General features: G+C 40.2%; 1 protein-coding gene across 2 annotated transcripts in view; it reads right to left on the bottom strand.

Moving 5' to 3' along the window:
• Positions 1–1,387: 1,387 nt before the first annotated feature.
• Chst9 (carbohydrate sulfotransferase 9) overlaps positions 1,388–12,400 on the bottom strand; it is a 226,838-nt gene continuing 215,825 nt past the window's right edge. For both annotated transcript variants that reach the window (XM_035439065.1, XM_027404377.2), the window contains one exon: positions 1,388–2,467. In XM_035439065.1, the coding sequence (XP_035294956.1) occupies positions 1,388–2,467 (1,080 nt within the window). The remainder of the gene's footprint in view (positions 2,468–12,400) is intronic.

Below are 12,400 nucleotides of genomic sequence, written 5' to 3'. Positions count from 1 at the left end.
CTGATCAAAAAACCGATAGCTTGGGAAGAGAAACGTGTTTAAGAAAGACATTTCCACAGTATTTGATTGACATGTGGTTTGCTTAAGTCAGGGTAGTAGTTAACTAATTAAAACATACTTCTCATCCGAATGTGTCTTTAAATTTAAGATCCCTCGGAAAAAGTTTCCAAAGTGCATTACAACTTTTCATAAGGGTGACACATGGTCCTATTTTCCAAAGACTTTGATTTAATATTTGAATGCAATGGCATTTGACTTTGTTAGTGTAGAGTATTTAAACGTAAGAAGAAAATACCTTAATTTGCTTATGCATAAGCCTATTAAAAACATTTCTAGGGGCTCTTGTTATGTTTATTCTCTAGAACATAACCTGTCTTTGAAGTGGTATATTAGTTCTTAAAAAATTATTCCCAAGCTGAATAATTAGACTGCAGATGAGAGCTATTCTTAGAGTGTATTCTGTATAGAAAGCTGTGCACATGGTGCTTTGATTCAAGTAATATTCTTATAAAACTCTGTTATTGTTAGAGCTCTATATTCAGAGCGGCAACTTTTGGTTTTGATGATTATTCCATCATGAAACAATTGCCCCCTTTCCAATTAAAGCAGAATTAAGAGCACATTTCTATCTGATGCTGTTTGGAAATGAGGACCTGCTTGGTTGTGCTCATTTGTCTCATCATAGAGGGCTCACCCACCTCCCCCACAAAAAGGAAATCAATCCCCTGAAGTTTTTCCTGGAAGAAAAAGGTGGCTTTAGTTGTTTTAATCTTTGCATGTTGTGCATTTTTACCAACTGGTTAAAAAAAAGGCACAGACTCATCTGTTTTTGTGCTCTATTCTCATATTGTAAATTACAGAATGCCTCCAGATCAATAGTAAAATGCCCACCCAAACATTTTACAATGGGTTCATCATCACAGTGGCTAAGAAGATTCAGGGTATAAGAACACCACCCAGTCATTTGATGCATGTGCCACAGGCTGCTAAGAATAGACACATGCATATTACATGATAGATGCCAAGATTTGGATACATAATTCTCTCCATTATTGACCCCCTTATTTTACATGCAAGAGGCTTTCTTGGTTAATGTAATAGCTGGCTAGGTTATTGCTTCCACGGTGTAAGTCACAATGGCAAAACAGCTCTTTCCTCAACATTTCAAAAGCACATCAAGTTGTTTACATGTCTCCTTAAGATGATTTTTCCAATAACTTTGTGCCAATTGCTGTCATACTCTTTGGTTAAAAAAAAATCTTCATTCAATCAAGACAACTCCACTTAGTTAAATTTCCCCCATACAGAGAATTGTAGGAAAATTACAGTAGTTGATTTAAGGCCATCATCATTAAGTCAATGCAGGGCTTTAGAAAATGAATGCAGATTACAAATGTGGAGCTGTGTAGTTAAACATCAAATAGTCCAAGTGATAGAAGTCATAGATGCTCTGCCTCTCCTCCGGACTCAGGTCCTTTAAGTAGTGTCTTACCATGTGGGCACTGGTTCTTTCATCAGAGGAGTGCCGATCCTTAAAGGTTGGAAACTTCAGCTCTGCCGGGGCACCAATCAGCTGGAGAAAGTAACTGGCATCTTCTTCTAATGTTTCAAACTTCCCTATAAAGTCGTAGTTGATCAAACATGGATAACACAGTTTGCTGACCCTTTCCCAGTGAATATCCATCCCTACTGGACGGTGAGCATCCAGCAGATAGGAGACAAATTCTTTGAATTTGACTCCAGACCCATTATTTAATGCTTCTTCCCTGGCATCTGGTCGGTATTTCTTTATAATTGCCTTTCCAAACACTGGATGGTAGTAACTATTGGGATGCTCAAATTTATCCCTAAATGCTGACACTAATCTTTCCATGGGATCACGAACAAACACAGCTTTGGTATAGGTATTCAATCGCATGTATACTCCTTTTAAGTCAAAGCTATCTAATGTCTTCAGATGCTTTCCATAGTGCACAGTGTCATGGGAAATATTGAGTGCAGAGGAAGCTAACCCATTTAGGATCATCAGAACCCTTTTCCAATTAGAGCATCCAGCCTTTGGTACTTCACAGTACAGGATTTTGTGTTTGTCTTCTACAAAGATCCTGGATACCATATGAAAAAGATTGGACTGGGGATCCTTTACTCCACCATTTTTCTTGCAAAACTCATAAAGTAAGGACCTTCGTTTCTCTTGGGTTGCATCTGCTTTCTTCCATTTGTTGCCTTGGATTGAACTTTTGTTTAAGGGCCGAGTGAACAGTGGCCAATTCATCTCCATGGGCTTCTGAAAGACTCGAGGCTTGGCTTTTTGATGTGTTTCTGTTGAGTTATCCGTTGATGACTGGGGTGCTTCATTCTCCCCTTGTGAATAGCTACTCTTCCTTAAAACCCACGTGGGTCTCCCCATGTTGAGCAGGTTGCCCCTTTTCTTCTTTAGGTCTTCAGGCATGTGTGCTTCGGAGATCTGTTAAAACAGGAAGAAGACATGTTGGATGCACATTCACTAATGTGTGGATAGTAGATAAAGAACTCAGCATATTTGTTTTCAGATTTTACAGAGGAGACTATGAGGTAGTAGAAACACACTGAGTATAAGCTAGTAGAAACAGTTCAGCAAGGCAGGCTGGTTATACATTTTTTTCTATTTAGAAACAATCATTCCATATCAATCCCCCCGTTCCCTCTCCCTCCCATCCTCCCATACCCCCTACCAAGTCCCCCAACCCACCCTCCACCTGCTCACCAAGGATAGTGAGGCCTTCCATGGGGGATCATCACAGCCTGTCACATCATCTGGGGGAGGGCCTAGGCCCTCCTCCGTGTATCTGGGCTTGAAATAGTATCCCTCACCCACAGCTAAGCACTGGGCCATACTCCTAGAATCCAGTTGATTATACATTTTATAGTAAGTTTTTTAAAAAAAAAACACAGTGATAGAAAAATAAAAATTCGTATCAATCATTAAGACAGAGATGAGAGGACCCTGGAAGTTCTGTCTTGATTTTGCCTATAATGCAGTGAAATAAAACTCAGTCATTAGTGATTCCTGAGGCATCTCTGTGTCTGTTACTTCTAAGTAGTATTACTGAATAGACATGTAACCCACGGCTACATTTGAATAGCATTTTTTTTATTGTTTTAGGGGCAGGCACTTTGTAATGTATAGATTTGCAAATTCATAATTTGCAAATTAAAATTGAAACAAGTCTAATTATCAAACCCTAACAAGCATTCATTTTCATCAACGTTTACCAAAAGTAATGTATTTGTTCATTTTAAAAGTATTTTATTTTCAATTCATTTATCACAATGTGAGTTATAGTCACAATATCATATAATTTTATTCATGTAAAATATTGTACATCTTCCCGACTTGAAGAAAGAGTTAAGAATCCAGAATGATATCTTTGATGTCTTACTGTGTAAGATTATATCCAAAGTAGATTGAGCTATTTTTCCTCTTGCCTGATGTACTAGCCCACTTTGCAAGTGGTTAGCCTTTGATTGTTTCTTTCTTATAACTTGAACTGACTGGGAAGGGGAAGTCATGGAACTTGGAATTTATATGTGGTTTTTCTAATAAGAACAAAACTCTTAAAGACATTGGCTTTTACACTGAGTAAGCTCAGGAGCTATTGGAAGGCTGTGGACAGAGAGAGGGCATGGTCTCACTTAGACCTGTAAAAGTGAGGGAATAAATGTCCAGGGTCTTCAATGTGTTATTGAGAAATTTAAGAAATAAATGATGTGCAGAGAGGGTAATACATGGCACCACTGGAATACAGGTAGATGAAGTGAGAAGACTTTCTTCTATATATTATTTTATTTCCTGTGTCTATGATGGTCTATAGATAATGGTAGTAGCCCTCAAATTTTGTGAATGAATGGACATTGTTCTTCAAAGATCATTAGGAATTTTCTACTAGTTGAGTGAAAGAGCAGAGAAATGAGTATTGGAGCCACCTTCCGGTATTGTGGGCCTCCAGTGATTTAAATATAAGATGGGCAAGAGGAGTTTGGGAATAATCTCTAATTACCATAACCATCTTGTGCAGCCTCATGAAGGAACTGCCTCAATCATCTGCACTGTTAAGCCACCTAGTTGAGGTCTCAACTCTAAAGCTATTTGTCTGTTATCTTTCCCAGAGATTGCCAGAATTCTTCAAAGCTTCAGTTCCTTCTTTGTTCTGATCAATGATTTATGACCCATAAAGTTGTCATCAATTATATATGACTTTTCTGTACATTGGAAAGATCACAGAGTTTTTATTGGCAGATGTGCATAAGAAATACTTCACATAGGGCTGTAACAAGCTGATAAGATTGTTTATATCACTAATACCTCTATTATCACTACAAATAAAAACCATAATTATCGCTACTGTAGGAAAAGTAGTAACATTATTTTATCAATTTCAATTTTGTAATGGTAAAATGAATTTCAAGTTTCCTCAGTTGTTCGTTACTAGACTCCTATATTCTGCTAACTTCAATCTTTCTCAAGTAAATGAAACTTCATTGTATGGATCCTAGTGTCCCTTGGGCCTAGAAGTAAGGGGCTATTTGTTCCTGTCCATTCTGCTTCCAGGACAGCTCCCAGAAAGTTCTCTGCTCCTGTGAAACATGTGTCCTGTGGTGTCTCTTTACCTTTCTCTTACTTGGCCTCTGCTTCATGTCGTGGAGACTCTGGACCCTTTATCTCTGTTCTTAGTGCTACACATAACAAGTAACATGCAGGGGCCCCAGTTCCTTAGCCACTTGATCTTTGTTTTATTTTTTTCGCTTTATTTTTGTTTGTTGATTACAGACCAATTCCAGTTCTCCCTCCTTCCCTTCCTCCCACTACCTTCACCTTCCCCCCACTCCATCCCCCATCCGCTCCTCAGAGAAGGTAAGGCATAACATGAAAAGTCAACAAAGTCTGTCCCATCACCACACTGAGGCAGGACTTGGCCCTCCCCACTGTATCTAGACTGAGCAAGGTGTTTCTCCATAGGAAATGGGCACCAAAAAGCCAATTCCTGCACTAGGGATAGATCCTGGTCCCAATGCCAATGACCCCACAAACTGCTCAAGCCATCCACTGTCATCTGCATTCAGGGTGGTCTAGTGTGGACCTATGCAGGTTCCCCAGCTGTCAGTCCAGAGTCAGTGAGCTCTCACTAGCTTGAATCAGCTGTTTCCGTGGGTTTCCCCATCATGGCCTTTAACCCTTTGCTCATATTATCACTCCTCTCTCTCTTTGGACTCTGGGAACTCAGTCCAGTGGTTAGTTATGGATTTCTGCATCTGCTTCCATTAGTTACTGGATGAAGGTTCTAACTGATGACAATTACAGTAGTTCTCAATATGATTATAGGGGAAGGCCAGTTCAGTCTCCCTCTCTACTATTGCTTAGAGTTTTATCTGTGGTCATCCTTGTGGATTCCTGAGAATTTCTCTAGTTACAGATTTCTCCTAATTCCATAATGGCTCCCTCTATCAAGATATTTCTTTCCTTTCTCTCCTTCTCTGTCCTTCCCCAACTCTACCATCTCATTTCCTCATGTTCTCCTCCTCATCCTCTTCCTTCCTCTCCTGTCCCCTTCCAACCCCCCTATCTTCCATGCTCCCAATTTATTCAGGAGCTGTTTTCTATTTCCCATTCATGGTTGGATCCATGTATGTCTCTCTTAGGGTGCCTTTTGTTATCTTGTTTCTCTGGGGTTGTGGACTGTAATTGGCTGTCTTTTGCTTTATGTCTATTATCCACTTTTGAGTGAGTATATACCAGATTTGTCTTTCTGTGTCTGGGTTATCTCACTCAGGATGGTTTTTTTCCCTATATCTGTCAGTTTACCTGCAAATTTCATGATGTCACCTTTTTTTTTTTTGTTTTCAGCTGAGTAGTACTCCAATGTGTAAATGTACCACATTTTCTTTATCCATTCTTTGGTTGAGGGGAATCTAGGTTGTTTACAGGTTCTGCCTATTACAAATAATGTTGCTATGAACATAGTTGAGCAAATGTCCTTATAGTATGAGTGTGCATCTTTTGGATATATGACCAAAAGTGGTATTGCTGAGTCTTGAGGTAGATTGATTCCCAATTTTCTGAGAAACTACCATACTGATTTCCAAAATGGCTGTATCAGTTTGCACTCCCACCAGCAATGGAGGCATGGTCCCCTTACTCTACATCCTCTCCAACACAAGCTGTCATCAGTGTTTTTGATTTCAGCTATTCTGACAGGTGTAAGATGGTATCTCAGAGTTGTTTTGATTTTCATTTCCGTGATGGTTAAGGATGTTGAACAACAAGAGAAAGGAGGAAGTAGCCTTGAACACATTGGCACAGGAGAGCACTTCCTAAATATAATACCAGTAGCACAGATACTGAGAGCAGCAATTAATAAATGGGGCCTCCTGAAACTGAGAAGGTTCTATAAGGCAAAAGACACAGTCAACAAGACAAAATGGCAGCCTACAGAATGGGAAAAGATATTCACCAACCCCACATCTGACAGAGGGCTGATCTCCAAAGTTCATAATGAACTAAAAAAACTAGACACCAAAATGTCAAATAATCCATTTAAAAAATGGGACACAGATCTAAACAGAGAATTCCCAATAGAAGAAACTCAAATGCCTGAACTACCTCATCTTTAATAGAAGACTTCTCCACTTCACATAAATGAATGATGCTTGAGCTATCTTCATCATTTCTCAGACCACCATTGCCTAACTATCAGGCTCATTGTCATTTCCCATTGAGCAATCCTTTGGTGACTTTAACTACATATTCAGGCTTCTGGCAGACAGCACAGCTAGTTCTTCATCATTTAATTTTCAGGAAGTCCCTCTGTAATGAAGCTTTTCCTAGTCACCCTGTCTAAGCCTCACTTCTTGTGAACCTCTCACGGCACTCTGCTGTTTTTCTTCACAACACTAATAACATGGGGAATGACTTGACTTACTTCTGTGGTTCTCTTTTCATCCCACCCCACCCCAACACATTAGAATATTACCACTGAGGCCTCAGTTCCTTGTTCTCTGTGGTTCAAGCAAGAGATAATTACTGAGTTAATAAATATGGTGATAACTTAATAGTGACTTCCAAATACCTTATGTATGGGCTTATTTAAAAAAAGTGTTCATGAAAAATGTCAAGGTTGACTTAAAGAAATAACTGATTCTTGTAAGGCACCAAAAATCTGTGCTCAAACAAATCTTTGGCAGAAGAGAATACAAAACAGTCACTGGGAGAGCCATTTGTGCTTTGGTGGGTTCAGGGGGCAGGGGGTCCAGAGCTTTGCCGGCCTGACAAATCAGATGTTCAGAGTCACTGTGAGTTGCTTTGGAGCCTCATCTGGACTTGTTGGCATTCTGGAGCCCCAGGTGCTGACACAGGGAAGCAGAATATTTGTGGGTGAGGCTCTCCCAATGTAATCAAACAAGCTCTCCTGGAGGTCCATAGGCAGTAGCCACATTTGGTGACTACTCGACTTCAGTGACAAAAGGAATTCTGAAGATGAAGAACATGGTCTACAGATTTCCAGTCCTCCTAGTGGAATGCTGTATGGTGGACTTGACTGCTTTAAAGATGAGACAGAACTCAAATGTAAGGTCAGATGCCACATGTGTCTGTGAGTGGGACGGATACAATGCTTCCTGTTTATATACCCTTTGTTGGATGTTCATGTTTGTCAGGCAACTTTGCAGTGTCAAGTTCAACAGCCTGGGGAAAAGGCTCAGCATGTACTAAGGGTTAGACTTTTGACTCTTGGTAGATATTTCTCTCCAGGACAGCCAGTTTCTTTTACTCTGATAAAATTGAGGTATCAGAAAAGGGCTTATTCTTGAAAGTGAGATGGCAGGAGGCTCACAAAGTGCTTCCAGATCTTCTCACAGAACCTGTCACTTCATTACTATTTACTCTATAAATGCTGTTACTGGGGTTTGGAGCCTTCCTCCCTTACCATTCCACCCAGATCTGACTCTCTGCAATTCTAACCCAGGCTTTCCAGGACTGAGAGATATTAATATTAAAGTATAATATGCATTAATATAATGCTAGCATTAAAGTTAATGACAACAATTCCACCTCCCCAACAATGCTAACAGTAACATGAGTAAGAAGAGTGGAATCTTAAGTCGGCTCCTCCTTTGAATTGTCTTCAAAGCTAACACCCACAAAGCCACCTGCTTCCTCCCAAGCTCGTTTATATTTTTGAAATGGTCCTGTTGCTTTTTGATCACCCATTCATACATTGGAGAGCCTTTGTGACAATCAGAAAGAAAAGTGACTATTTTACATCATGTTGGCATCTTTAAATATTTTATTCCTCTTTTTTATATACCCATCAATAATGCAATTTGCTTTGCAGTGTGTGACTTATTACTTCTTCATTGTATATTCTGTAGGGTCTTCCAAACTAGACTTGCTGCAAATTATTACTAAATTAGACTTCACCAGATACTTTCCTTCTCACTCTTGGCAGCTTCGACTGGCTCTGTTAGATACAAACGAAAGTCCTGATCTTCAGGTGGTATCTGTAGACTTCCTTAGCTGGGCCACTTCTCACTGTTATTTACATCTCTCTTGACACCAACTTTCCTTCCACGTTCTCTCCTCCTCACTCTCAGCATCTCTTCCACCCTGTTCTTCTTTCTGGGACATTCGGACTCTTCTAAATTAATACTTAGCTTCCCTGTGAAAACCACCCCTATCTCTAGCAAGTGGATTCACTGCCTTCAAAGATGGCATAAATAGTTAGTCTGTACAATTTGACTTTTTGAACTGGAGATGTTCTGCTTTTTCTCCAACATATTTTTTACTAATAGGGAATGTCACATAATGCATCCCATTACACTCACTTCCCAGTCTTCCCAGGTCTCTGTTTCCCATCCTTATGCCCCCCCCCCACAAAAAGAAAAGAAAACATCAAGTCCAATTTGTGTTGCCCATATACCCTTTGGAGCATGGTCAAACTCCCAGTGGCCAGCCCCTTAAGGAAAACCGAGTCCTTCCCCACCCCCACCCCACACGAGGCCACCAACTGTGAAGAGCTACACTTGAGCATCTCTGTCATAATTTTTAAGAGTTCTCTTCAATGACTTCCTGTCTAAGCTGTTTTGAGGAGTGAGGTGGAGGTTGGGGGAAGAGCTTGTCTCTCTGTCTCTCATTCTTGACTATTAGTTTGCAGTTATCGATTCCACTGTAAAAGCTTCCTTGCCATTAACCCTCAATGATAAAGCAGATCATGGACTTCCACATGGTTTCTGGTGATAGCACCAAACAAAGACAACCCTATTTTCTTTAGTGTCAGCATTTAAACCACAGATTAGTTGTAGACTCTAGCTATAGTTTGTCATAAGTATCTTTAATGAATTGACATTGCAAACTTATATGAAAGATAAGTGACTATAAATAATAACAACTAGTATTCAAATATGTGAAGCACTGAAAATCCTGGATTGTTAGTTAACTTCATACTGAATTAGAAAATTTCATCCTTATTGTTTGTCTAAGGTCACTAAATCAAGGGTACCCTCTCTGGGAATTGTGCTTTCTTCAAAATTGCTGGGATCCTTCCAGACATCATGCCAATGATGAAAAGGATAAAATTCTGTGGTCCCTGAGGAAGCCAAGGTTTAATTAGGTTGAAAACAAATCATTTAAGGAAGCACGTGATAATTGCAGTAATGAAAGGATGCACCGGACATTTGGTAAGCAGAGACAATGGTGCTTAGTGTTCCTGAAGAGATTTTGGGGCCAAACTTTGCAAATAAAGTGGTATCTCAGATGAGTCTGCGATGAGGGCTGAGAGATGGGGATTACTTTAGGCAAAGATGTGTTACATTTGTTTATGCTGCATTTGTTTAACAATGTAAATATGTGTTGCTTTGCCTGCCTAACGCACCTCATAGGTCTAATAAAAAACACAATGGCCAGTAGCTAGGCAGCAAAGGGATAGGTGGGGCTGGTGGGCAGAAAGAATAAGTAGGAGATAGAACCTAGGCTTGGGGGAGAAGGGAGAATGAGGGAGAAAGAGAGGAAATCACTCGGGACTAGCCAACCAGGCAGCCAGCAGCCAGCAAGCCACGGAGTGGGACATACTGACACTCAAACACACACAAATAGACCCTAAAAAAAGAGTATTTAAAAATAAATAATATCAAAAATAGAAACTTTATTAAAGAACACAGCTTAGTAAAAAAGAACCTATTTTTCCCCAGTACAGAGACTTCCTGTTCTTATTGTATGTACAGGTGAGGAGGGCCTAGTAATAGTAAATGGGGAGGAAGGTCTGGGCCTAGACTGCAAATAATTGGGTTGTCAGGCAAATCAATGTTTTCTTTTCTGGCTTAATACATCAAGGAGATTCAGGACTTTCTAATTATATTAAATGAGTCAGGGAGCGTCATGGTTCAAGTGTGCATCAGAGATGCAATAACAAGTGTGTGTGGTGCTAAGTTCTACCTCACCCCTAAAGGACTGGGATGTAATGTCAACACAGGTAATCCATGGGCACCTGCAGGACTGGGTCCAGACTCTGGACAAGGACAGGTGTTACACAGCACCTTGCCTGGGACTTCCTTGAGACTTAGTCTATCTAATGAATGGAAATAACAGTAGAAACTATCTCCCACAGGGACAAAATTAACTGTGTCAATATAAGCAGAATTCTTGTAAAAAAAAAAAAAAAGTGCCTGGCCGGTAGCAAACGACAGTATTATGACTGTCATTTGCTTGCTTTTAACTAAGAAATGTTGGTTTTTATTTGTTTAATTTAGTGTGTGTGTGTGTGTGTGTATGTGTGTGTGTGTGTGTGTGTGATGTATTCACACATGTATGCATGAACTGGTGTGCACTCAAACGCTAGCAGAGGCTAGAGAAGAATGTCGGTTATTTTGCTCTATTTCTCTCCTTATTCCTTTGAGACAGGATCTCCCACTGAAGAAGGAATGAATTAGGTGGCCAGCAAGACGCAATAACCCTTCTGCCGCTGATCCCACAGCTCTGGCTTACAGAGAGAGAGGCTATGCCCAGAGTTTTATATGGGTGCTTGAGATTTGATTTCAGGTCCTCATGCTTGTACAATAAGTGCTTTTACCCCCTGAGCCACCTCTCTATCTCTTGTTTGTTTGTATAAAACTGACATTTAGCACTTGTGGTAGATATGTGTCTTTTGGGCCCATTATCTATTTGTGTGTATGGTGCCATTTTGAGTGTCTGAGATGCTATAAAATAGGTATGATGAAGAGAGGGGCTTGATGATCAGTGAATACATTTGGTGATGAGAATACTAATTAATAAATAGATGGCAGCTTCCTGCTTTTCATATCACTTAGTATTATCTTGGTCGTAGACATGGTCACATTTCTTCACACCAGCGTGAAGACTTAATTGCCTGTAGTCTGTAATGGGTACTGATAGGATTGGGTAGGATGCACCCAAGCCAGGTCTCTGTGGGGATGCAGATCTAAGCCTCTTTATACCACAGCTCCTCCTCATCCTTACACTGTGATTTCAAGGCTTTAGAATTTGAATGTATATTATTTACGTAAGACTGGAAATCTAAACTAAATTCTTTAAGACAATAAGAATAATTCAGATGTATGTGATTATAGAGTCCTCATAATCCAAAATCATTTTCCCATCTCATCCTAAGCCATTCCTTGAGCACAGTTTTCCTGACTAAGGAGGAGGCAGATGATAGCTGTATGTCTGCAGCACAGTTACTAACACAGACTTGGTCCAGGAGTAGCTTTGGCCCAGAGGAGGGGAGAGAGATATGGAAAAGAAAACCAAAAGTTACTGTAGGCATGGCAGCCTATAGTACCACAGAGGAAGAACAGAATGCTAGAAGGTCATGAAAGAGGGCAGCTGGGCAGGCGAGGTGGCTCAGTGGATAGGGGTGCTTGCTGCTAAGCCTGATGATCTGCGTTTGATCCCTAAGACACACATGGTGGAAGGAGAAAAACAACTCCTGCAAGATTTCCTCTGACCGTTATGCGCACATATACGTAACAGATAAATAACATGTAAAAATTATAAAATGTGAGGCAGTTATTTTTAGTTTGGAGGTGAGATAGGACTTCTGGCAGAATTCACATGCCATACAAAATCAATTCTGCTTTCTGTCTTGTGACTTATTTCCTCTCAGGATTGCTGTCTGTTTTGCTTATCTAGTTAGTAGCATAACAGAGGAGCTAGCTGATTTAGTCATGATGTCAATCCAGAAGAGGACACCTGGGTATTCTCACTCTTTGATAGATGAAGGACCTGATACTGAGAATTGAGCTAATTTGCTTGAGTGAACAGTGACTGCTGGAGCTGTGCCTTAACTAGGGTTAGCTGTGTGTGGCTTGTTTTCAGCTCACCACAAATCAAGCAATCTATTCTTTAATATTA

The sequence above is a fragment of the Cricetulus griseus genome, chromosome 2, assembly GCF_003668045.3.
Source record: "Cricetulus griseus strain 17A/GY chromosome 2, alternate assembly CriGri-PICRH-1.0, whole genome shotgun sequence".
Classification (NCBI taxonomy): Eukaryota; Metazoa; Chordata; class Mammalia; order Rodentia; family Cricetidae; genus Cricetulus; species Cricetulus griseus.
This window is presented reverse-complemented; position numbering and strand designations above follow the sequence as displayed.